This window comes from Electrophorus electricus, chromosome 4, assembly GCF_013358815.1.
Source record: "Electrophorus electricus isolate fEleEle1 chromosome 4, fEleEle1.pri, whole genome shotgun sequence".
Lineage (NCBI taxonomy): Eukaryota > Metazoa > Chordata > Actinopteri > Gymnotiformes > Gymnotidae > Electrophorus > Electrophorus electricus.
This window is the reverse complement of record NC_049538.1, coordinates 29,900,990-29,924,638: the sequence shown is the minus strand read 5'-3', so window position 1 is coordinate 29,924,638 and position 23,649 is coordinate 29,900,990. Positions and strand designations below refer to the sequence as shown.

The 23,649-nt window shown below is 43.5% G+C and overlaps 3 protein-coding genes across 4 annotated transcripts; all 3 read left to right on the top strand.

Moving 5' to 3' along the window:
- The first annotated feature begins 25 nt into the window (after positions 1 to 25).
- On the top strand, positions 26 to 10,117 carry slc12a3 (solute carrier family 12 member 3). Of its 2 annotated transcripts, XM_027029612.2 has the most exons (27): positions 26 to 309; positions 500 to 619; positions 926 to 1,001; positions 1,211 to 1,306; positions 1,760 to 1,899; positions 1,996 to 2,106; positions 2,258 to 2,369; positions 2,556 to 2,686; positions 2,934 to 3,018; positions 3,112 to 3,172; positions 3,313 to 3,364; positions 3,669 to 3,776; positions 3,901 to 4,024; positions 4,149 to 4,250; positions 4,732 to 4,887; positions 5,006 to 5,105; positions 5,340 to 5,451; positions 5,699 to 5,836; positions 6,047 to 6,153; positions 6,268 to 6,350; positions 6,459 to 6,524; positions 7,092 to 7,193; positions 7,421 to 7,532; positions 7,963 to 8,049; positions 8,227 to 8,362; positions 8,534 to 8,601; positions 8,886 to 10,117. In XM_027029612.2, the coding sequence occupies exons 1-27, from the start codon at positions 28 to 30 to the stop codon at positions 9,025 to 9,027; spliced, it is 3,009 nt and encodes a 1,002-aa protein (XP_026885413.2). In that variant the 5' UTR covers positions 26 to 27; the 3' UTR covers positions 9,028 to 10,117. The 2 variants fall into 2 exon arrangements, with proteins under 2 accessions (XP_026885413.2, XP_026885412.2); XM_027029611.2 differs by lacking the exon at positions 3,112 to 3,172 and having other exon boundaries at positions 3,201 to 3,364.
- Positions 10,118 to 11,389: 1,272 nt separating this feature from the next.
- Positions 11,390 to 17,074, top strand: herpud1 (homocysteine-inducible, endoplasmic reticulum stress-inducible, ubiquitin-like domain member 1). Its single transcript, XM_027029616.2, has 8 exons — positions 11,390 to 11,777; positions 12,462 to 12,539; positions 13,446 to 13,523; positions 13,909 to 14,087; positions 14,423 to 14,533; positions 14,780 to 15,145; positions 15,681 to 15,798; positions 15,999 to 17,074. Exons 1-8 carry the CDS (start codon positions 11,622 to 11,624, stop codon positions 16,179 to 16,181), a joined length of 1,269 nt encoding a protein of 422 aa, XP_026885417.2. The 5' UTR covers positions 11,390 to 11,621; the 3' UTR covers positions 16,182 to 17,074.
- A 558-nt stretch (positions 17,075 to 17,632) lies between these two features.
- On the top strand, positions 17,633 to 23,258 carry cetp (cholesteryl ester transfer protein, plasma). Its single transcript, XM_027029592.2, has 16 exons — positions 17,633 to 17,938; positions 18,239 to 18,353; positions 18,594 to 18,725; positions 19,408 to 19,478; positions 19,633 to 19,720; positions 20,108 to 20,177; positions 20,283 to 20,343; positions 20,466 to 20,557; positions 20,796 to 20,975; positions 21,143 to 21,193; positions 21,520 to 21,669; positions 21,823 to 21,890; positions 21,991 to 22,033; positions 22,542 to 22,611; positions 22,749 to 22,834; positions 23,053 to 23,258. Exons 1-16 carry the CDS (start codon positions 17,797 to 17,799, stop codon positions 23,128 to 23,130), a joined length of 1,497 nt encoding a protein of 498 aa, XP_026885393.2. The 5' UTR covers positions 17,633 to 17,796; the 3' UTR covers positions 23,131 to 23,258.
- Positions 23,259 to 23,649: the final 391 nt, after the last annotated feature.

Here is a 23,649-nt window from a genome sequence, read left to right as displayed (position 1 = left end):
GTTCCGCACTCACACAGACGTCCACTCATGGAAGACCGTCCACAGACTAATGAGGTGATCAACCTCACTGCTTTCAGAGGCCAGTATTCAGTTTCTACGACACTTAGTGGCAGAGACGGCCACAAATACACTTTGGAGGAGAATGGTGGTTACGACGTGAATGGAGTGGCTTCCCACAATCCAGCGGCACTGTCTAGATATGACACCATCGATTCTCCGCCGAGTTACGACTTCTACGCAAACACGGAGGTGTTTGGGAGAACGCGGAAATTAAGACCATCTCTTTTCCAGCTCCACTCTAATCCCGAGGTAGGAAAAAGTTAATTCAGTTCATTGATCTATAATAATGCACACTCTGTATGTCAGTTGAAAAATTAATATTCATTTCTGGTTGCAAAGTATGAAATTGTTGACTGTGCTATCTGTCCAGTGGTCAATAGGGGAACTAGTGTTAGTAGCAGATCTACATCTTGCTTGAATTCGTGAAACTCTCTTGCAGGATGATTCCTGCCCGCCTCCCCTGTACGAGGAGACGAGCAACAATAAAGAAAGCCCAGATGAGGAGCCGGCAGACCCTCCTCTGGAGCCCACCCGCTTCGGATGGGTACAGGGGGTCATGGTAAGGACCCACTGCAGCGCGTTTGCACCATAAAGAGCCTTAGTTCTAATACTAATTACATCATGATGTTGTCATAGCGAAGGACACATGGTGCGAAATAGGCAAGCCGAGCTTTCCAGGTGGGGATGACGCGTAACAAGGGTGCCAGGGGCTCACGAGTCCATAAAAATGTTCTGCGCTTGACCAATTGCTGTATGTCAGCGAAAAGGGAAAATGTAGTTTTCATGGTGTCGTGTTTACTTTGAACATCAGTGGAAGCGCAACCTGGGAGTCTTGGTCTGACTGTGACTCCTTTCCCTCCCTCAGATTCGCTGTATGCTGAACATCTGGGGAGTGATTCTGTACCTAAGGCTTCCCTGGATCACAGCTCAGGCTGGGATCGGTATGTCGGTCTTTTATTTTAGTACGCCTCACTAAAAGAGATTCTCATGAGGAGAGACCAGTGCAACGGCATGAGACAGCAGCTTTGGTAGGCTCGTCTCGTCTCGTCTCGTCTCACTTATTTGTCCTGAGCCACTCCATGAGTCATGTCTTTGTGTGTCGGAGGCGGTGGTGTTTGATATAATCTCAAATCCTGTTTTTCCCCCTAAGGTTTCACTTGGATTATAATCCTGCTCTCCTCCTGCATCACGGGGATTACGGGCCTCTCCACGTCTGCAATCGCCACAAACGGCAAAGTCAAAGGAGGTGGGCTGGTTAACCATTCGTGTCCTGAGCAGATCGAGCGTTACACATTATGGACAATTTGCTTTCAGACCACAGCATAATAAGGAGGTGAAGGCTGCGTCCCTAATGGTGCGTGCCATTCATGAGCCGTAACCTTTCAGACCAAAGGCACAAGTTGCCAAATCGCAATCTAAAGAGTGCAACCAAAGTGGTGCACATGTGTAAACATGATAAGAATGATGATTAGGTGCTGTTTGTGTGTGTGTGTGGGGGGGGGGTGATGGTTCCTGTTTATTAAACCCCCCATGCCCCCAGTTCATCCAATCATTTCAGCACACCCTGGTACCACCCACTAATCATGCACTGACAGGCAGTCGGAGACACAAGTGGTCGTAGCACACACTACGGCGCGCAAAACATTTTCTCACACACCCGTTCCGAGGATTGCGTAATGCTTTCTTGAATGCTGTGCAGGTGGGACTTACTTCCTGATCTCGCGCAGTCTGGGCCCAGAGCTGGGGGGCTCCATCGGCCTCATCTTCGCCTTCGCCAACGCCGTGGCCGTTGCCATGCACACTGTCGGCTTCGCCGAGACCGTGCAGGCACTCATGCAGGTGCCTCTCTTCACTCTCCCTCACTTTCACAGAGAGTCCCTCCTATTGGACCGAAATGTGTGCTAAGCCCCGCCTCTTCCCCCTGTCCAATATTAGGAAAATGGTTCGACCATGGTGAACCCGATCAATGACATCCGTATCATTGGTGTAATCACGATCACATGTCTACTGGCCATCTCATTGGCTGGTATGGAGTGGGAGTCAAAGGTCTGTGAACTTAACAATCGCTGATCATGAAATATAATTCATATAATTGTAATGTATGTTATATGTGAATATAAACTATTATATTTCACTGTTACCCACCTAACCTTCCCTTTGAGGTTTCACAGTTCGTTTGAATGAATCAATCTCTCAGGCACAGGTTTTGTTCTTCTTCGTTATCATGGTCTCGTTTGCGAACTACATTGTGGGCACCATCATCCCAGCGCCTGAAGAGAAGCAAGCTAAAGGATTCTTCAGCTATAAAGGTCTGAGAGCAAACAAACAAGCAAGCAAACATATCAAACATTCACATTTCCAAAAATATATTCTGACATTCTCAGTGTTTCACTTTCATACTCTTGCTGCTCAGACAAGACTGAGGAGCACGTTCTCGGCTAAAAGATGCCATAAACTTGCGTGTCTCACAGCGTTCCTCTCCTTGTGCTCAACAGCAGACATTTTTGCGGCGAACTTTGTGCCCGACTGGCGTGGGCCGGGGGGCAGCTTCTTTGGCATGTTCTCCATCTTCTTCCCTTCTGCCACTGGCATCCTTGCAGGAGCCAATATCTCTGGAGACCTGAAGGCAAGTCTGCTTTCCCAACCGTGTCACCGACAGCGCAGTCACCCGCCCCCCCCGCCCCACGTCTTTCCACGGGATGCAGTATTCGGTTTGAAGTTATGAACGTTCTTTGTTTTGGGTTTCACGTGACATCTGGATCACACTCGCCGAATTCCTTTGACTCGCATGCTCCTCTCTTTCCTTTGTGTGTGTGTGTGTGTGTGTGTGTGTGTGTGTGTGTGTGTGTGTGTGTGTGTGTGTGTGTGTGTAGGATCCCAATATCGCCATACCCCGTGGCACAATGCTAGCTATTTTCTGGACCACTGTGTCCTACCTCATCATCTCAGCCACCATCGGTGAGAGCTAGTGACACCCTCTATCACACATCTGAGCATGATGTTTTTACCATAATATACTTCACGTTGCTCATATCTATTCTCATCTCATAGTTACGTCAGCCTACGTATTTCAGTGTGTCAAGGTACAGTGGAAAAACTGTGTTACTTGGTTGTGAGTGTAAGGCTCTTTTCTGCGTCAGGCTCTTGTGTAGTGCGTGATGCCTCAGGTTTTGTTAATCACACCATTCTAATGTCTGGGTCTGATGCTGCTCGTTGCTTGGGCACTGCCTGCAAATTTGGCTGGGACTTCAGCGAATGCATCCAGAACAGGACCTGCATCTACGGACTTAGCAATTACTATCAGGTACCAGCAGATTCATTCATTTTATAGACAGAATGGATTGGCGTTTGTTTCTGATTGCAGCAGTATTGCAGGATTGTAAAAACAAAACACAGTTATTAACACTGAATTGTTTTCCTGTGACTCAAAAGAATAGAAATGGTTAAAAAAATAAATAAATAAATAAAAAGCTTTTAAAAATCAGTTAAAAGAAAATTTCAATATATTTATCGATATCAAAAAAAGAATAATAAACTAATACCCAAATATGTTAAACTGAGTCATATTGAATGTGTTGACTGGCTGTGTGTCTTTTTTCTCACTCCAGACCATGAGCATGGTGTCTGGATTTGCTCCCCTCATTGCAGCTGGTATATTTGGGGCTACTCTGTCCTCAGCACTGGCCTGTCTAGTCTCTGCACCTAAAGTCTTCCAGGTCAGTGTCCTGGTCAAAGCATCGGACACGCAGGGCAAACCTAAGCATAGGCTTCAAATAATAGATGGACAGCAAGCTTATCATGTGACCTGTCCTATAGCGTGTCTCGTGTGTTGTCCTATAGTGCCTTTGCAAGGACAGGTTGTATCCAGGGATTGGGTTTTTTGGAAAAGGCTACGGCAAGAATGATGAGCCATACCGAGCCTATCTCTTAACCTACATCATTGCTGTTTGCTTCATTCTCATTGGTAAACAAAAATACAGCAACACTTCAGAAACTGTAGAAGTAAAAGGTCTAACAAAAATAATAATATTGATGATGACACTTGAGAGGTCTTGACCAAGATATTTTCCATTCAAAATACATTTTAGCTGAACTTAACACCATTGCTCCCATCATCTCCAACTTCTTCCTGTGTTCCTACGCCCTCATCAACTTCAGCTGCTTCCACGCCTCTATCACCAACTCCCCAGGTAAGCCCCGCACCGCCCCTTGAGCAGTGGCTGAACAGTATATAACATATCTGTGACTTACATGTTTATATTCTGTGTAAAAACCCGCTGTGTACAAAGTTCTCGGTTATTAATGTTATACATGAGTAGGTCTACTATAAAACTTTGAGGGACTGCTGTCTGTAGTTACTTAGTCATCACAGTTACAGTAATTTACACAAGTGCTTCTATGTGATAATTAACCATGTAATTGCATGTTTGTGTGTGTGTTTGCGTACGTGTGTGTGTTTGCGTACGTGTGTTTGCAAATGTGTGTGTTTGTGTACGTGTGTGTGTTTGCATATGTGCGCGTGTGTGTGTTTGCGTGCGTGTGTCTGTATGTGCCTGTCTGTGTGTGCGTGTCCGTGTGTGTGCGTGCGCTTGCGTATGTGCGTGTCCGTGTGTGCGCGTGCATTTGCGTATGTGTGTGTACGTGTGTGCGCGTGCGTGTGTGTGTGTGCAGGCTGGCGTCCCTCATTCCGGTACTACAGTAAGTGGGCTTCTCTGGTTGGCGCTGTGGTATCAGTGGTTATCATGTTCCTCCTCACCTGGTGGGCTGCTCTCATAGCTATAGGGATCGTGCTTTTCCTACTGGGATACGTCCTCTACAAGAAACCCTGTAAGACAATCACACACAAGAAAACAGAGTCCGTTTTATCAAAGTTGTCTCCAGTTTATGGTTGCCTGGTAACGGGAATATATTATCTCATAATCTCCTAATTTCTTCTTCATCCCAGCTGTGAACTGGGGCTCCTCAGTCCAGGCGAGCTCTTATAATATGGCTCTGAACCACTGTGTGAGTCTCAACCAAGTAGATGACCACATAAAGAATTACAGGTAATCCATACTCAGTGTTTCTCTGAGTCAAGAACACACACACACACACACAAAGTATCCAATACCACATCTACAGTGTTTCATTCAACTCTTTCATTATAAAGCACTTTCCAGTGTGACATTTTTCTTTCTTCCTTCTCGTTTTTCATCCTTTCAGTTTTTTCCTCTTTCTTCTGTGCCATGGTCCTTGCGTTCTTATTGCTGATTTGCTAATGCCTGCTCCTGTGTCCCCAGGCCACAGTGTCTGGTTCTCACAGGGCCGCCCAGCCTGCGCCCAGCACTGGTCGATTTTGTCGGCACCTTCACCAAGAACCACAGCCTGATGATGTGTGGGAACATCATCACTGTGAGCTTCTCATTAACCAATTAACCAATCAACACTCAGCCCATGTCTGTGACCAATAACAAGGTCTTATGTTCATCAGATAGATAGATTGATTGATGGATTGATTGATTGATTGATTCCACACTATCTTTACTCCTATATACAGACACATTTTATACATACACACACATACCTTATGCACACACATTACATTATACACACACACACACACACACACACACATTATATGTGTGAATCTCATCGACAGGGAGGAACATCGCCTGACACTGTGGATGCAGCCAACAGCAGCAGTCATGTGACCTGGTTGAACAAGCGACACATCAAGTCTTTCTACCATGGCGTGGTCGCAAGTGACCTTCGTACTGGAGCGCAGATGTTGCTTCAGGTCCCCTCTCCACCTGACACACACACACACACATACACACACAGGCGCGTACACACACACGTTTAGCAAAAACACACTTCCATTCAGAACCTTTACTCTGAAGGTTCCAATCTGTTCCCCGATCAGCTGTGCGAGTTTACGATCTGACTGAAATCCTGTTACGGTCTGTCAGTGTGGTCACTTTTGGGGCTGATTCTGGAGTTTTTGTAGGGTGCAGGTTTAGGCCGAATCCGACCAAACATCTTGGTGATGGGATTTAAGAAGAACTGGCGCAAATGTGCTCCAACTAGCATGGAAAATTACATAGGCATTTTACAGTAAGTCCTATTATATCATTATTTAATCTTTTTTTGGTTAAATGGCAAATCGCATTAAAAAATTATCCCATGTAACGCCCATGCAACACCCATGTAACACCCAGTCTTTTGTAGTGATGCCTTTGACCTGCATTACGGAATATGTGTCCTTCGTATGAAAGAAGGTCTTGATTTATCTCATCACATGCAAGCGCATGGTAATGATCCTTCCAAGATGAAAACGTACATATTTATGATGCGTGTATTTTATTGAGAGTCCCATAGGGGTCATCATAAGCCTAACCCTGACCTTTATTCTGCCGCAGTGAACCCTGGGTTCGAAGCTGCTGCAGAGTCTGTCCTGGACACCCGGCCCGCCGTCAACTCAACATGTGCGTATGAACGCCAGCTGGTGCCAAAGAGAGGAGTGAAGATAGGTGCCATTTAGCTGTGATTACATACTGGTCAGTTTTACACAGGAAGAAGCCCCATACTTTTAAAGATGACGTACTAATGCACAAGATGATGTATAATTACAACTTGACCTGGGGCACAGCAGTACCAACATCTATGCAAAAGTAGTGGCATGAAAATTAGATGTTATTTATAAGATATTCTTGAAAAGATCAGATTCACACCATTAAAAATAAAAGTACAGTTAGAAATAGGCTGTACCTTTGTGCTGAGTAATTTAATTTTTTTATTTTTTTTTTTAAATACTTGAGCCACATTCCTGTACACATTAAGACAAGTCTGTGCTTCTGAATGTGCAGAGCTTTATCATTTACGTGATGCTTTTATCCAAAGCAACTTACAATTATGACTGAATACAAGGGTTAAGGATCTCAGGGGCCCGGCAGTGGCAGGACTTGAACCGGCAACCTTCTGATTACAAGGCAGGCGCCGTAACCACTGAGCTCGTACTGTGCTGGTGTGACATGTTCCTGTCTGTGTTGCAGTGGACCTCCACTCACTTGAGACTACGCCTCAAGCCTCTACGGTCTTTCAGTCCAAGCAGGAGAAGAAAACTATCGATGTGTACTGGCTGTTTGATGATGGAGGTGAGTATATGCCCCTAAACCCAATGATATTCTACATAAACCATCTATGGCCCGAGGAAATCCTTCTTTTCCATCGCATCTGTAACATTTAAAGTAATAAAAACAGTAGTTTATTTAAACTTCATTTGGAAAGCTTGGTGCTATCATGTATTGCCTCTTCTATATACTAGAACTTAAGGTGTATGCATGTGTGTGATGCACCAGGACTGAATGCTGTGTGTTACCAGGTCTGACTCTGCTGCTCCCATACCTGCTGAAACGTAAGAAGCGTTGGGCCAGGTGTAAAGTCAGAGTGTTTGTCGGGGGAGAGATTCAGAATATCGAGGAACAAAAGCAAGAGTGAGTTGAGCTGAAGTCATACCATGTCACAGGTTTAATACAGTCTAGTCATACCATGTCACAGGTTTAATACAGTCTAGTCATACCATGTCACAGGTTTAATACAGTCTAGTCATACCATGTCACAGGTTTAATACAGTCTAGTCATACCATGTCACAGGTTTAATACAGTCTAGTCATCTGGTACTGTTAATAGCACTGGAGTGTAAAAAAGCCATATGCCATTTCTCAAAACATTTAAGGAGTGTTATAATGTAGATTTTGTGCAGGTTTTTCAATATAGTTTCCAACATAATGGCCTGTTACTAGACCATAGTACAAACACAGGTAAATACTACATGTCAAAGTAGATTTTTAAAAAAGCATTTTGTCCAAGATCCACCTCTGCGGATCTCTGAGTAAGGTGAGATGCTCTCCATATTCTCTCCAGGCTCACGACCCTCATTGGCAAGTTTCGTCTAGGCTTCCACGAGATCCAAGTCCTTCCTGACGTCAATGAAAAACCACAACCTGAACAGTGCTGCTGCTTCTCTATTATACCTCTGTTTTACACCATGCATATTTTTTATCTTTTCAATTAAATCAAATTTCACTTAGCATTTAGCCATATTTAGCCATTTAGTATTTTAAAGCTGGACTGCATTTACCTAGCAGGACAGCAGTGGATGTAATCTCTCACCCTTTTTTTTACCAGTGTGAAGAAGTTTGAGGACCTGATAGGGCCTTATAGAATCCAGGCTATCCAGAAGAATGGAGAGAGAGCAGGCCTACCAAGCAGAGACAGCCCGTGGATGGTGTCTGATGAGGACATTGAGAAAAATATGGCAAAGGTAACCTGTCTAATAGATGCTGTTAGTCAGCTTGCTGAGAGGACGCACCAGCACACGCACACACAAAGCGGGATCTTAAATTTGTGTGAACTCAGACAACCCAACTCTGCATAGGACTTTTGTGCTAATCTTTGTATTAATGTTCCTGTGCATTTTTGTGGTTTCATCCAGTCCTTTAGACAAATTCGCTTAAATGAAGTTCTGCAGGACTATTCGAGGGATGCTGCTCTGATTATTGTGTAAGTCCTTATCGTTTTGTTTTACTTTTTTAGTTCTACATGGACAGAGAGAGTACATTGTAGCAATACGGTACATTCTGACAGAAGGTACAGAAGCATTTTTGGAAGTTAAAAAAGACAGAAATAGACAACACCACACTAGGAACACATCAGAACAGTCCTTTCTCTTTCCAGTCCCTCACACCACGACGGCAGTGACAGCAGCATCAAATAAAACATTAACATTTGGTTTTGATTATCCTTATTGGAGGCATTGGCTGAGGTATTTGCTTTCTGCTCCACAGAACCATGCCCGTGGGCCGGAGAGGTGTGTGTCCCAGTGCTCTTTACATGGCGTGGCTGGAGACTCTGTCACGTGACCTGCGGCCCCCGGTCCTGCTAGTCAGAGGGAACCAGGAGAGTGTGCTCACTTTCTATTGCCAGTGATGAACTCAGAGTCAGTGACATCTCAGCAGCTCTGGCTGTGCCGCTGGACGCCTGGACCACTCTACTCCCATAATGATGTAAAGCAAGACTTGGTACATAAAACTGAATCTTCTCTTTCCCTTTTTTCTGCCATTTTTAATGTCATGTTAGATACAGATTATTGTGCTTTTAAGAACTTTTCAATCATGTTTGATATTTACTGGTTTATTGAATGTATTACACACAAGCTGTACATTTTTTTTTTTACCTCTTAACAACCTGTAATATAATATGTGCATATACAGTGCAAAATGTTTGAGGGTATCTTATTCCTATATCAGTTCTTTGGTTGTTCTTGTACCTTAAATCAGCAATGTATAATTTTTCCAGTAGTTTTTCTTCACATTATGAAACAGCCATTATACTGAAACCTACAGAGATTCTGTACTAAATCTATTTTAAACATGGCCGCCTCTTTGTGGGGGACCCACTCTATGGAACTTAAACTGGTTCATTTGAGGACTACACATCAGCTGCACTTTATAGAAAAAATAATAATAATAATAATCACTTTCATAAGTATTTGCTACTTTTTGGTGGTAAAATGTCTTATTGGTCCTTTAACCTTTTTGGCTGCAGTTTCATTAGAAGAAAGTTATAGTACCATGGGTCACAATATATTTATCTATATTTATTTAGATATTTTATCATGTTGTGTTCTGATAGGTTGTTACTAAATCAGACATTTCTAATGTTTGAGTAAACCCGCGTTAACATAAGGCATTACTAAAAAAAAAATCACTTTCATAAATAATAACTTTTTGGTGAAAAAAAAAAAGACTTATTGCACCTTTATGTGTTAAGCAAAAACTCAGACTTTTTGCAATTATGAAATTTAACTGGGGACCTAATACTAATATAAAATCTAATACTAATCTAATCCTAAATCCGACTTCACTCTAGTCTCTAATCTGCAGCATCACATTTGGTGAGAAGGCATTAACCGCACATTTTGTTCTCGTAATAAATAAAATAATGTATACCTGTCACATTTTTGTATCTGCAGCATTACACCACAATTCGTAATAAATAAATAAATTCATTATCCATGTTGAAACTTGTATCTGTAATTTATTTTAAAAGTTATTCAATGTGGTACTGTAGGTCTACTATTCCCTGTAGCATTTTTTACATACGTAGATCACCTTTGTAGCTGTTTTACAAAACTGGAACTGCACACGTACTCTACGAAACATCCAAAGCATCGTGCTAAGAAAAGCTGTTTGTAAATGTAGTGGCAGAGAGCAGGCTGCGCGTTGTGTTTGCGGAAGCTCCTCAGCACCCGCCTGTCTGAGCCGTCATGTGCCATGGACACACAAACTGACTTACGCGTTCCCTTGTATAGAAACAGTCGAATTTGCGTGTTTAACATAAGAAACGCAAATGTAAACAAACAAAAAAAAATTTCAAGCAACACACTGCACTTTAGCTTCCCTTCCCCAAATTAAAGAACAATTAGTCATTTTTCCACGCGATGCTTGTTCACATTATGAAACGGAAACCATACTGTCATCTAGTGGCCCAGAGGTTCTGTACAAAATCCATTTAAGCAATCATTCTTCCTCAATGTGAGCTGCACTTTATAGGAACTATGTAAAACTAATAAACAATCACTTGAATATATATATTGTTTGCTACTTCATGTTTGGTAAAAATGACTCATTGCTCCTTTAAGAGGAAGCGCAAGGCATTTTTAACTTCTGTGTTCGTCTTAGAGAAAAATCGACGGGGTTCTGATGTAGCCTGCTTATTTTATGTGATAAAAAGTGCTGCAGACTGACTAACAGTGAAACTAAAACGCACGTATCGTTATTTGCAAATGTGCCCGTCTTGCTCAGTCTGAGCCGACAGTCCTCATATTCATAAAGACATAAGGGCATAATCATATAATCATACTGTATTAACATCCGCTAACATTGCTGTAATTTCAGTTTCATTTTGTTACTAGAATTATAACCAGTCGGAATACCCTAACGTCAAATCTGCATGGTATTTGCTTTTGACTAAATTTCATAAAAACGTTTTCCCACATACATAACGTAAAATAATGTATGTGGTTAAACTAGCCAACATTTTAATGATAACTGATATATTGATCTAATTCGGTATAATTACTTATTTTAAGCGTTTGGGGTGATATTTGGGTATATTAGTATTGATCCGACGAGGTTTCATGTCTTTATGAACCTTTATGAAAATCATACGCTTTCATCATACAGTCAAATTAACTGACGCAGAGTTCATCGCGATGTCTATAATAAAACATGCAAACTTTCTTCCCCCGGGTTTTGCGCTCTGCGTGGCGCTTCCACACGGGCTCCACGTCTCAACCACAGCGCGCTGCAGCCAATCCGCTCCGGCCACAGTGTGTTCGTAGCACATCCCGTAACTTCACCACCTGTCAGCTGCGCCAAAGTTCCTGTAACAAGACTCCGCTCGCCGTCGTTTGTCGATTAAAGGTGCTCTGTAATTTCGGCTGCCGATCTCGCTGATATTTGGTTTGTGTATATTCGTGAATACATTTAACAGCTGCTCGCTGGCGTTTGACAGACAAAATGGATGATTCTATGGCGTCCGATAAAGAGACTATTTCACTTGTGATTAAAACGCCCAATCAAGTGCACGGCGACCAGTTAATCGAGGGTGTGGACATTAACTGGGTGGTAAAGGATCTGAAAAATCATTTGGCAAAGGTGTATCCATCCAAACCAGTAAGTCGTGAATGTATATGTATAATGGATTTTCCAGCTTGTTTACAACCAGCCGGAGCTAAGGTTAGAAGGCCATTTTAGCTAGTTAGCTTAGCCAGGTTTAAACAGCTATCGTGTGCTCGTGCTATGTAACGGCTTTTAACGGCTGTTTAAAAATGCTACTGTTATCTTAGTTTAACTTAGATAACGACTGCGGTCTGTTGGGAGCTGTTCAACATTGGGACAGTCTGTGGTCGAGGTCACCACGTTTGAGAGCTTGTGTAAGCTTAGACATTGCGGTTTCCCAACTAAAAGGCGAGACGCAGGCCAAGTTGGGTGAGCGACTAAGATGCATTCCTCCGCACTGCGCCCACAGGCTAGCTAGCTAACCTCTAGCTGAAGCTGGTTGTTAGTTACTCCAGATGGCCATCATTGTGTTTTGTTAAGCAGTTAGCGAAGTAGCCTTTTTGTTTTTAACGAATCTTCATTTAACTATTATCATTTTCCGATTTCAAACGCAATTAACCCATATATAACGATAGTGGTAGCTATAGTATAGATTTACTATTTTCATTGCTTTCACAAACCCCTTACGTAATTTCCGTACACTTACAGAAATTGTAGTACCCGGGTGGTGTTTTAGCGGTGACTTCCCTTTTTGCTTTAGATATTTTGTTTTAACATTTTCAATTTTCTTTGCAACAGGCTGCAAACGAACAGAGGCTCATCTACTCAGGCAAACTGCTTCCAGACCACCTGCACATCAGAGATGCTTTTAGAGAAGTAATATGTTTTGTCGCCCCTAAGTGTTTTTTCAATTTTGTGTGAACTGTATAAAATGTCTCTCTTTCACACACGTTCAGTAGCGCATAGCTGAAGGATCTCTGTCCTGTTGCTTTAGAAACCTATACTACACTGAAATCACACACAGTATGATGTGTAATGAAATCACACTTCCTGATTTGGTCTGTTGAGCCAACTCCCACCCTCCCCCATGGGCGACCTCAGACGTGCAAGGATATATATTTCCCTCCCCAATGCCAAACAAGACATGTGTGATCTAGATTCTTCAAAGATGCAGGCTTTGTTGTGTTCACTGGCAGGTGTGGCTAGTTTAGTGTTCCTGAACTGTCAAAATCATGTCCTATAACAGAGCTGTCCTCTGAAACCATCACGCTGCCGGAGCCCCTCAGATCAATGGCAGCGTATGCTGAGAACAGCCAGATCCTCTCACTATGTTTAAAGTGTCAGCCTAATTTCAGAGTCGTTGCAGCTGCTACTAGCCCCTGTGAACCCTTAGAAAGAATGTGAATACTTCACTGATGTGGAAAGTTTACTGTTTCATTGAAGAGCTGTTATTTCTTCAGGTTTCTATTCCTTTAGTTTGGCACTTATCACACACATTCTTACAGTTCCTTTTTTATTTTACTCCACTGATATGTTTCAGTGGCTTATGTTAACTGGCCAATATCCCATTCTCTTTCTTCAAAACAGCTTTCCTTTTGACAGCAAACCTTTCACTCACAAAGCAGTGTGGTTTGGACACAGACTCAAGCACTGCAGATTAATACAAGGGCTGTTTTTCTTTCTTTGTTACCACTTTGAGTACAAATTTGGAAGAGTGTATTTGTCTTTTGGTTTTGCAGACTGTATTATACTAATCTTCCAACATTGTTCTTGTGTTCACAGACGGACGTTGTTCCCACTCTTCACCTCGTGTGTGCTTATAGACCTGAGCCTGCTTCTCAGCTCGGGGCCAGACCCAAGGTATGTCTCACTGACCACCTTAAGTTAACATATTGAACTGTGTTGTTTATCTGAAAGTCTATGAAATGACCATTTAGTTGTGTCTGTGTCTGTGTTCCAGGTAAGTTTCTGCAGTGTACTGTATAAACAGATGTAGAGATATTCAAAAATGTAGTAAAGTACACAGAAACAGAACATTTCAGACAGAGGTCCTTCATCAGCTGTGCAAGGAAAGTCCTTCTCAGTGCTGCACACCTGCGCTCGTTCTAATCCCCTGTACAACTTTGCATCTGACTAAACCTGCATGCCAGGCCTCTCTAGACTTCCCTCTCCCCCCTCGACTACATGGCCGTTATTTCTTGCACTTTGGGTTTGGTTTGCTCACTCTTTGTCGCTTCTTGAGCAGGTCAGATCAGTAGAGCAGCAGCAGCCGGCACCAACCCAGCAGAGAGCAGATCTTGCCGCCCCAGTGCCATCTGTGCCTGCTGCGCCCTCCACCACCAACCTGAGACAGCGGGGTCACCCTGGCCCTGCTGTGCCCGCTGCAACATTGTCGGCCTCGGGCGCTGGCGCCAGCACACCCGAGTGAGTTCCTGCCGGCTTCTGCCTGGCTGATAAGGTTGGGATAATGACAGTCAGCAGTGGGTACACGGCTCTGGGCTTGGCAAAGTATAAAAAAAAAAAAAAAAACAACAGTGAAAGACATTCTTCCTTACTCTTTGAATATTTTAAAACTATTAACTGTTTCTCTACAAGGCCTATGACATGTTTCAAAGACCCATATTAAGCTTGTATATAGATTAATAAGAATTTCCGATGGTAATTCAGTGTTGGTACTGCAGGTTAGTCTGCTTAATTAGTGTCCAGGAAACTGGCCCATAGTGCAGATAAACTTCTAAATATCTGGGTTCTGTGTTCAGGCCAAGACCAGCAGAGATGACCCATCCAGCTTTCCCTACCTACTCTCTCTACAGTCCACAGCAGCTGCTCTGGCTGCAGCACGTCTATGCGCGCCAGTACTACATGCAGTAGTAAGTGTCGTCTTATTCTACGTCCAGCAAGTCGTCCACTTACCTGTCCAGGTTATGCACATTCTCAGTTAATCAGACGGAGATTTTGATACACATAGTGAACACGCGTCTGTGCTGATAAACCATGTGCACGCAGTGACCTAAACTGTTGATGTGTACTGTCAGTTCTTTTGAAACAGACTCAAGTGTCTCGTTAAAAGATGTCTGTGCGATGGATTGAGCTGTTGACACCATTTTGCCTTCCAGCCACGCAGCCATGGCGGCCGCTGCCTCTGCTCCCGTCAGCCCTGCCCCTGCTGCTGCCTCCCTCCCCGTTGCTGCCCACCAGGCCGCTGTACCTGCGGCCCTGCCCAATCAGGGTGCGATAGACAACCTGCCGGCCAATCACAACGCTCCAGACCCAGCGTTCATTAACCCGGAAGGGGCGAATCAGAACCTGCGCATGAACGCGCAGGGCGGGCCAGTGATGGAGGATGAGGAGGACATGGAGCGGGATTGGCTGGACTGGGTGTACACCGCCTCCCGATTTGCAGTGTTCCTGAGCATCGTTTACTTCTATTCCAACCTGAGTCGCTTTATCCTGGTGATGAGCAGCCTGATCCTGATCTACCTGTGAGTGTCTGTGTCCTTTCACTGCTGCTAAGAACAAAGTGCTTGGTCCACTTTATCAGGCTGAAGTGAGACAGACTAGCACAGAGCCAGCAGCAAAGTGAACCTTGTGTTTATAATGTATAAGAGACATCTCCTGCACCCTCTCTCTGTGAGTAGTAATTTAAGTTTGCACTTTGCCCAAGCACGGGTCTATTCCCGTAAGGGTGTGGGGGAGAACAGCAGTGTCTGTGCCCGTGTCTCCGCCTGTCACTTCAGATAAACGTTCTCTGGGTGTATGTGGCACTACAACGCTGGTTGGAATGCCAGCTTTTCTGCTGCACTCAGACTCTTGTCCTAGGCTCAAAATGAAGCTGACCTTCTCTCGTGCTCTCTCTCTCTGTGCGTCCATGCTGATAAACGCGACCTGTTGCGATCGAGGCCGTGCAGAAATCGAGCACTACAAGTTTGCTGTACTCTTCGGGCACTGTTTACTGACTGTCGTTATGTTGGTTGTCTTCTCCTTGATGTCTTAACGGCTGTCCCATGCTTTCCGCAGGCACACCACAGGCTGGTTCCCGTTCAGACCGAGAGCTCAGCCCAGGCCTGCAAACCATCCAGCACCAGAGGTCATTCAGAACCAGCAGAACCAGGACCAGGATAGACAGCCAGAACCGGTGAGGGCTTCTTGCACTGTAACCTTGACTGAGATTTTTTGCTGTTGTAGCTACTAATAGTTTGGAGGAAAAGAGAGAACTCAAACATGGCTAATAATTCATCACGTGGAGTGACGTGTATGTGTTCGCTTGTAAAAATGCACGTGAACGTGTCGCACGGTGGCATGAAACGTGACACTGTGGCTTCTCTCTCCCTGAAGGTGGTGCCCAATCCTGAGGAGAGTGAAGCAGATGGGGAAGGTGTAGGTGGAGTCGAGCAGCCGCCCATGACGGCGGTCCCCGTGTCCCCGGTCAGACCCCCTGTCCTCTGGACAGCCTGGCTCTTCTTTAAAGCCTTCTTTGCGTCTCTCGTCCCCGAGGTTCCCCAGGGGATGGCCAACTGAGTTCAGCCCGACCTGGATGGCTCCCCAACGGGGACGAAGAGGCTGATGCCGCATTCTCCTTGTGGAAAGTTGTGAGCGTGTGCTGTGGCGCTCCTGGTTTTAGTGTTTGCTCTGTGACACTCCAGCATCACTCATCCAGAACCTTCAGGCACGTTGTCACGGTAAACCAAACTGCTTTGTATATACAAGCGTACATGAGTGCTGCATCTCGTTTGTAAATATTCCTGTACAGTATACTTTTTTTGCACAGCACTTTAAATCATCTACCAGGAGGCACTAGTGTGTGTGTCTCTCTCTCTCTCTCCGGTTGCCTTTTGCAGAACGGTCAGAGCAGATAAGATGAGTGAGTCAGGGACTAAACCCATGGAATGTGGTTCATATCAACACACAAGCATGACTGATAGCAAAGGCCGTTCTTTTTTTTGTGTGTGTACACAAATGCCTTTTACGACTGGAAAGTGTCTGTGTTTGGCAGTCTGAGAGTAACCATCTCAGAGAAGTACTAGTGATAACGCTTGGCTTTTCCGATTTTTGTTTGTCCTTGTCTGAGCTGGTGGACAAACCAAGATGATGAGGAAATTGAAAAGAATCAAATTTGAAGAGCACACATGGTTTTGAGGAGCCACCCATGTTTAATGTGCCAGGAGCTGAAGTTGTTTAAACAAATGTGGGCAAACCAGTTTGAGTTTACTATTTGCATAAACCTACTGCACATTTGGCATATCTGGAAAAGATCACTGACCTGAAGGCGAAACCAGGTCGACTTCCTTGAAAAGGCAAATCATAAATGAAGGTATTGATTTTGTTTATGGGTATCGCCTTTGCTGATGCTATTAAAATATGCTACATAACTTTGTACAAGAAAATAAAATAATAAACAACTTTCAACATTCAAATAAGTTGTGGCTTTTTTTTTCGTGGTAAAGATTGCAGGTGCCCGGGCAGCTGCCTGAGAAGACTGTGCCTTGATAACACTGGTAATGCATCCAGTTGGTGAAATGGGTTCTTTTCAGCTTTGTTACTTCTTTGAGCTTAAGTCATGAGGGGAGTTGCCTGCAAACAGCTGATAAACTATCCAGATGCAAACATGTCTGGAATGTGGGTCAGAAGGCAACAGTGTGTTCTTTTCTGAGGGAGTTTCCTGTGCGTGGACCGGGGCACGACCTGTTGCTTTGGCTACATTGCTGTAGTTTGGCAGCATTTCCATATGTGCACCAGATGTATGTAAATGTAAATACACCAGATGTTTTCTATTGGATGTTCCAACCCTGCATCATGTCAGGTCATGCGTTTGGCCTTGCCCTGGACCTCTGCACTCTAACCCTTTCATTGATGTCTTATTTGTGTTGCACCACAGAATGTCCTGTACAGGAATGTGCCCCTCTTCTCCTTTTACCGTTACTCAGTAAACCATGTATGTCAGCCTGTGTCGTCCAGAGTCCACCAGTTTTTCTCGCAGATTTTTTTTAAGCCAGGCAGAAGGAATAGTGTCAGTGCCACCCCCTCTCCAAGATAATGTTCTGTCCCACCTCCTGGGTCTCTCTGGAATTTAGAGTGAGGGGGACTTGTTCAGTATCGGTTACAGCAGGAGGACGAGGACAGAGTGAGGTCTGAGATGGAGAGGAATGTGGAGTTTGTGCTTGCGCTCCTGCTCTTCTGCTCCCCGTCTGGAGGTGATGGTTCCTGCTTGGAGCCGGCCTCGGCCTACAGGATGACCGCAGCTGTGTGCAGGCTCGCCTATCCCGCCGCTGTAGTCTGTGAGTCCAACATTCACGTCTTAGCTGAAAATACGGGTCTTGAGGTGTGGTGCTTTCTTCTGTCTTGGCGTGTGAGCTATTGGCGCAGCTGTCGTTAACAAAACGACAGAATCAAGTTCTCTTATTGCAGAGCTTTAAAACCACTAACATTTCAAACGAGTACTGATAACACGAGAGTTCTGATAGTCCTGTATTGACCTCGCTGCCTTGGTTGAAGCTTTTAAGAACCTCTGTCCCTTTGAGGGTTTTGCCAGTTGCTAAGAATTTAAGGGGAAATAATAACAAAACTAAACTCCGCAGTAAATGAGAAGACCACAGAAGTAATCCAGGCTGCTTTCCAACATGCTAAATATCCCACCATTAAGGGAGAGAAGCCCATTTTGTTCACGAGCATGGTGAAGTATGCGCTACATGAGTAAGTGAGCTAACATGCGTACATGTTACATTTGTGTACACACTGCTAGTGTGCATAGTTCCCTCTATGACACCCCCATGGAAATCAGCATTGCTCATATCTCAGAAATGGTTAATATGTGTACATGCAAAACACAAATGCAGTGCTTTGCTGCCTTATAACATTGAAGTCTCATAAACGGTGTATACACTGAGGAAAGGCACTTTCTGCCCCTGCTCATGTCACCGATCTCCTTTCTAGTTTGGAGATCTACAACCTGACAATCGGGAAGAGTGAGTTTGAATTTCGCGAGAGTGAAGGCGTTCAAATCACCATCTCCAACGTGTCCGCCTTCTTCAAGGGAAACATCCAATACACTTACCTTGGTTATCGGTGAGTAAGCCTGTGGAATATTACGTGCAGGAGAAAGAGCTGAAGAATTCCAGCACTGCGGTTTCATTTTTGCGAACACATTATGATGTGACATAGTATAGTTTGTAAATAATTGGACAGAGCTGCTGTTTGTTTTGGTATGGTCTTGGCTTTGTGCTCCAGGACACTGGATTTTAAATGAAATTTGTGTTTGAAGTTCAGGTTTAGGACTGTGCTTTAACACATGAGCACTTGGCCATACTGGGAGAATGGAACAGGAAGAGCGTCACCAGGGAAAAGATGCAGCCATTCATCACGAGATTTCATGCACTTCAGCCAGTCAAATAAGGCAAAAATATTTGCCACCAACCATTAAACGCTTTTATTTAGTATTATGTTTGGTTTTTTCCCACCAATTATTTAGGGTAGGCTAAAAGGACAGTGGTTGACCCACTTAGTAAGGGCTTTATCATCATGGTCATTGTTTTATTACAAATGCACTGTGCTAAAGTACAGCTGTGCTGGGACCTGTGGACCGCAGCGTGTTTCATGTTGTTGTGCTATTATCCTGGCCTTTTTCCTTTCACCATGTACACATGTATTCATCTGTTTGTTAAAAAAAAAAAAGAAAAAAAGCTAACACCCTTTCCCTCTCTTAAAATAAGTATGTTAAAAAAATCTTGTTTTGTCACATTTTGTGCAGCTTATCAATGAACCAGTCGATTGACTTTGAAGTTGAATCCAAAATTGATCTGCTCATCAATTCCAAGCTATGTGAGTGTTTCTACATTCCCCGTATGTCTGTACTAGTAGTCCATGATCTCTGGATTGTGGAAAAACCCAGCAGAACAACTGGACTGTGCTAATAGTTGCTTGTGGGCTCGGATGGTGTCTAAGGTGTGTGTGTGTCTGTCTGTCTGTCTGTCAGACTGTGGAAATGGCAGGGTGGCTGTAGATACGTCAGACTGTTACCTCACCTTCCATAAGTTACGGCTACTACTGCAGGGTGACCAAGAGTGAGTCAAACCAGTCCGGCCCACTGGCTCAGTCCACACATATACCAGAAGAATGTTTACTTGGCCAATGAAATAGTGTGTTTACAAGTTGGGTTATTCAGGGTCTCTCTTTAAATAAGGACTGTGATCAAGTTATGACAAAACAACGTGGTATGACATTGAAGTTCATACTTTTAAGATAGGGTTTGTTGTTGAAGCGCTCTGTGTGTGAGCGAGATGCACAGAAGCTGTCCTGTCCTGTCTCACCCAGTCCGCATGTAACATGCTTCATTAATTCTTTCAATATTAGGACTCTTCATAACTTTCCTAAACATGTGCTTTAAATGAATCACTTTAGCATCAAAGTGAGGCAGACCATTTGATCCTATCAGATGCGTCTCATTATAGATCCGGTTGGCTGAAGAGACTCTTCACGAACTTCCTCACTTTCACCCTGAAACTGGTGGTCAAGAGTCAAGTGAGTGCATTTACTGCACCCTGGTGGTCACTAAGTGAAAACGCTTCTTACACTAGTACCCGATTTGCACAGTGCATGGCAGAGAACTCCCTGTGTCTGTTACAGATCTGTAAGGAAATTAACAAGGTGGCAGACATCCTGGCAGACTTCATACAGGACACGGCAGGTAGGATCTGAGACGGACTGCGCACGTTTACCCTGCTGTGTGAGGAGCGAAGGTGTGTGTGTGTGTGAGAGCGAGGTGCACAGAGGCTTGGTCTAACTGAGACCATCTTTCTAATGAAACAGAGCAGTTTCTGAGTGATGGAGATATCTTTGTGAACATCAATGCGACCACTTCCCCTGTCATTACCTCCAGTTACATAGAGTCGTACCACAAGGTAGCGCACAGTCTCCTGTCTTTCAGTACAAACAGCAAGCCTCTCTTAAGTCCTAACCTTGTGTACAAGGGTTTCATTTGGTTTCAGATGTTACTTTAATCTAAATTTGGTTATATCAAGGTTTTTGCCTCTTGTATGGTGTGTGTGTTTTAAAAAAAAAATAAAATAAAAAAAATAATTTAGTTTTTTTCCTTTCTAGCTCTGATTGGCTATGGTTGCTTGTGTCTGTGTTTTCCAGGGTGTAGTGACCTATAATAACTCCACCTCTGTGATCAATGCCTCTGTGTTTAGCCCGGATCAGATGAAGGAGGGCCGGAGTCTGTACTTTTGGCTCTCTGATGACCTTATGAAGTCCCTTATTACGGCGGCCTACCACGACGGACGATTTATCTGCAACATCTCTGGAACAGAGCTCACTGTACAGCATTCTGTTCTCGAAAAAAAACATGCCCTCTTGTGTAAAGATGATTGATTGACATGTTGATTTTAAACTTGAGTCCAGCTCTTTTGGCCCAGCTAGGTTGGTTGCTTCCACCATGTTTATGAATGCCACAAAACATTTGGTTTTGTTCGTTTTGATCACAGAGTTTGTTCCAGACAGAGATATTCACACCCATGCCTGAGTTACTGAGCAAGGTAACATCATGCTGTGTACTGTCTCGCCTCTAAACCACACACCGGTGACTGTTAATTCAGGTTCAATTATCTGAATCTATGTCGTTGTTGCCAAGGAAATATGTAAATCTAAAGATTCAGATTTAGAATTTCATAACTCTAACATAGTTAACACATCTGACCAATTCCACTGGTTCATCTGAGGGTTATGAGTCTGTGTTGTGTATGGATAATTGTTCAGTAGGGTTCTGTGTGTGTGTGGGTGTGTGTGGGTGTGTGTGTGTGGGGGGGGTTTGTTTTGCTTTGCATTTTTTCCCTCCCATCGGGCATGTGACTACACCTGCTAGTTGCTCTCCTCTGCGGAGCCGTTCTTGAGAGTGTGGAGTGTATCACAGCCTCTTCTCTGGACAACGATGCAGGGAACGTCAGTCAGGGTCCTGGCTGCGGTGGAGCTGTCATCCAGCGAGCTGGACGTTTCTGCGCTTGGCTTTGAGATGGTCGGCCAACGGCACCTAAAACCAGGCCCTACCCTGTCCGGGCACATGTCAAAGAATCTATTTCTGAAAAATTAGATATGATGGTATTTGTGGCAGCATCTGTCCTAACCAAAGACATCCATCTGGCACTTTCCTGGTTTGTGACCCTTTTAGGAAGTCGAGGTCCTTGTGAGAGCCTCCTATGGTGAGAAGAAGCTGAGTCTGACGAGCGCCCCAATACAGTGAGTACTCGCCATGCTCTTGAGGAACCCTGGTGTTCCCACTCCCACTTCAGACTAGCCTTACCTGCTTCTAACATGCCTCCCTCTCTCTGGTTCATAGTATATCCATATCAAAAGTTTCCAGCTCAGCAGGAATCTCTGAGGTAAGCCCCAGACTGGAAAATGGATCTAGTATTTTGTGGGCAGTGGTAGCTCAGTGGTTAAGGTGCTTGACTTGTAATCAGAAGGTTACTAGTTCAAGCCACTGCCAAGTTGCTACTATTGAGCCCCTTTGCAAGGCCCTTAACCCTCTGTTGTACTCAGTCATAATTGTAAGGTGCTTTTGGATAAAATTGTCAGCTAAATGTCAGAAATATAAATATTCTGTAAAACAAATGGTCTGCCCTCATTATAGAGCAAAGCATTTTGGCACAGAAGGCATAGCAAAGAAATAAATAAAAATTCTATATGAAATTGGGCATCACAAGCTTAATCTGCTATGGATTTTCATTTAATGGTGTCTTATGAGGTCATTAAATGAACATTTATAGCAAATGATGGTACTACTAATCTGTTTGTTCTATAATTTCTTATATTCTGTACAAATTAAGCCTCTGCTTCCTCTGTCGTTCATTGTACTGACACGTTTCCACCTCTTCCCGTACTCATAAGATGGAAGAGACCTTGCATGCTTATCTTCAGGAAGCTGCTGAAAAGATTGGAATCCCCAAGGTTATATCTAGTGAGTTATATCTTGTGTGTGTTTGTTAGTGTGATTGGATACATCTATGTGGGTGGGGCTGTGGGAGTATGTGTGTGAATATGCATGTGTGTAAGATTCTGTGCTTTTGATCTTTATTTCATGTGACCTTTTCTCAGACTTGGAGCCGGAATTAACTGCCTTGATGGACCAACATGGACTCAACCGCTTTGACCTTATTAACCCAGAAGTGGTACCCCAAAATGTGAGCATGCAATCTTTTTTTCTTTGAGACTATCCAAAGGACTACTAGATATCAAAGGACGACAAAAACAGAAATGATTCCTGATTAATTGTTTAAATATTTTTATGTGTAGTGGAATGTATGCTACAGTATGTGGCGCACTGTCCATGCAGTGGGTAGCAAAGGTGGTTCCTGGTGAAGGTTGTGCTCATTGTTTAGGCATCTTTCCACTCGTGCAGGGTTACATCCTTGTGCAACTGGACTTTGGCTTTCCTCACCATCTACTAGTGGACTTCCTCAGGAAGAGTGTGGAGTGACTGGTGTCTACACAACCATGGAATCCGTCCCAGGAGATTCCCATGAGAAAAACAGATTCCATGGAGAAAAACACATCACCTCCCATCAAAAGAGAGAGAAAATATATATATTGTGTGTGTGTGTGTGTGTGTGTTTATATATATATATATATATATATATATATATATATATATACACACACACACACACACACACACACACATATATATATATATATATATATATATATATATATATATATATATATATATATATATATATATATATATATATATATATATTATACATAAACACTCAGAAGTACCACCATTTGTACAAAACATATAAAATGGTTAATAATGCATATAATATAATGCTTCATAAATGTTTTTTAAAATACAATATAAAAGAGATTAAAAGACCTAACTCAAAGGATGTATCCTACAATGCTTTAGGTAAGTCCCAAACCAGACTGGAGCTATAGCATTAACAATGATGCTGTATTATTACCACATAGACTGGAGTTTAAACCCTGAAAG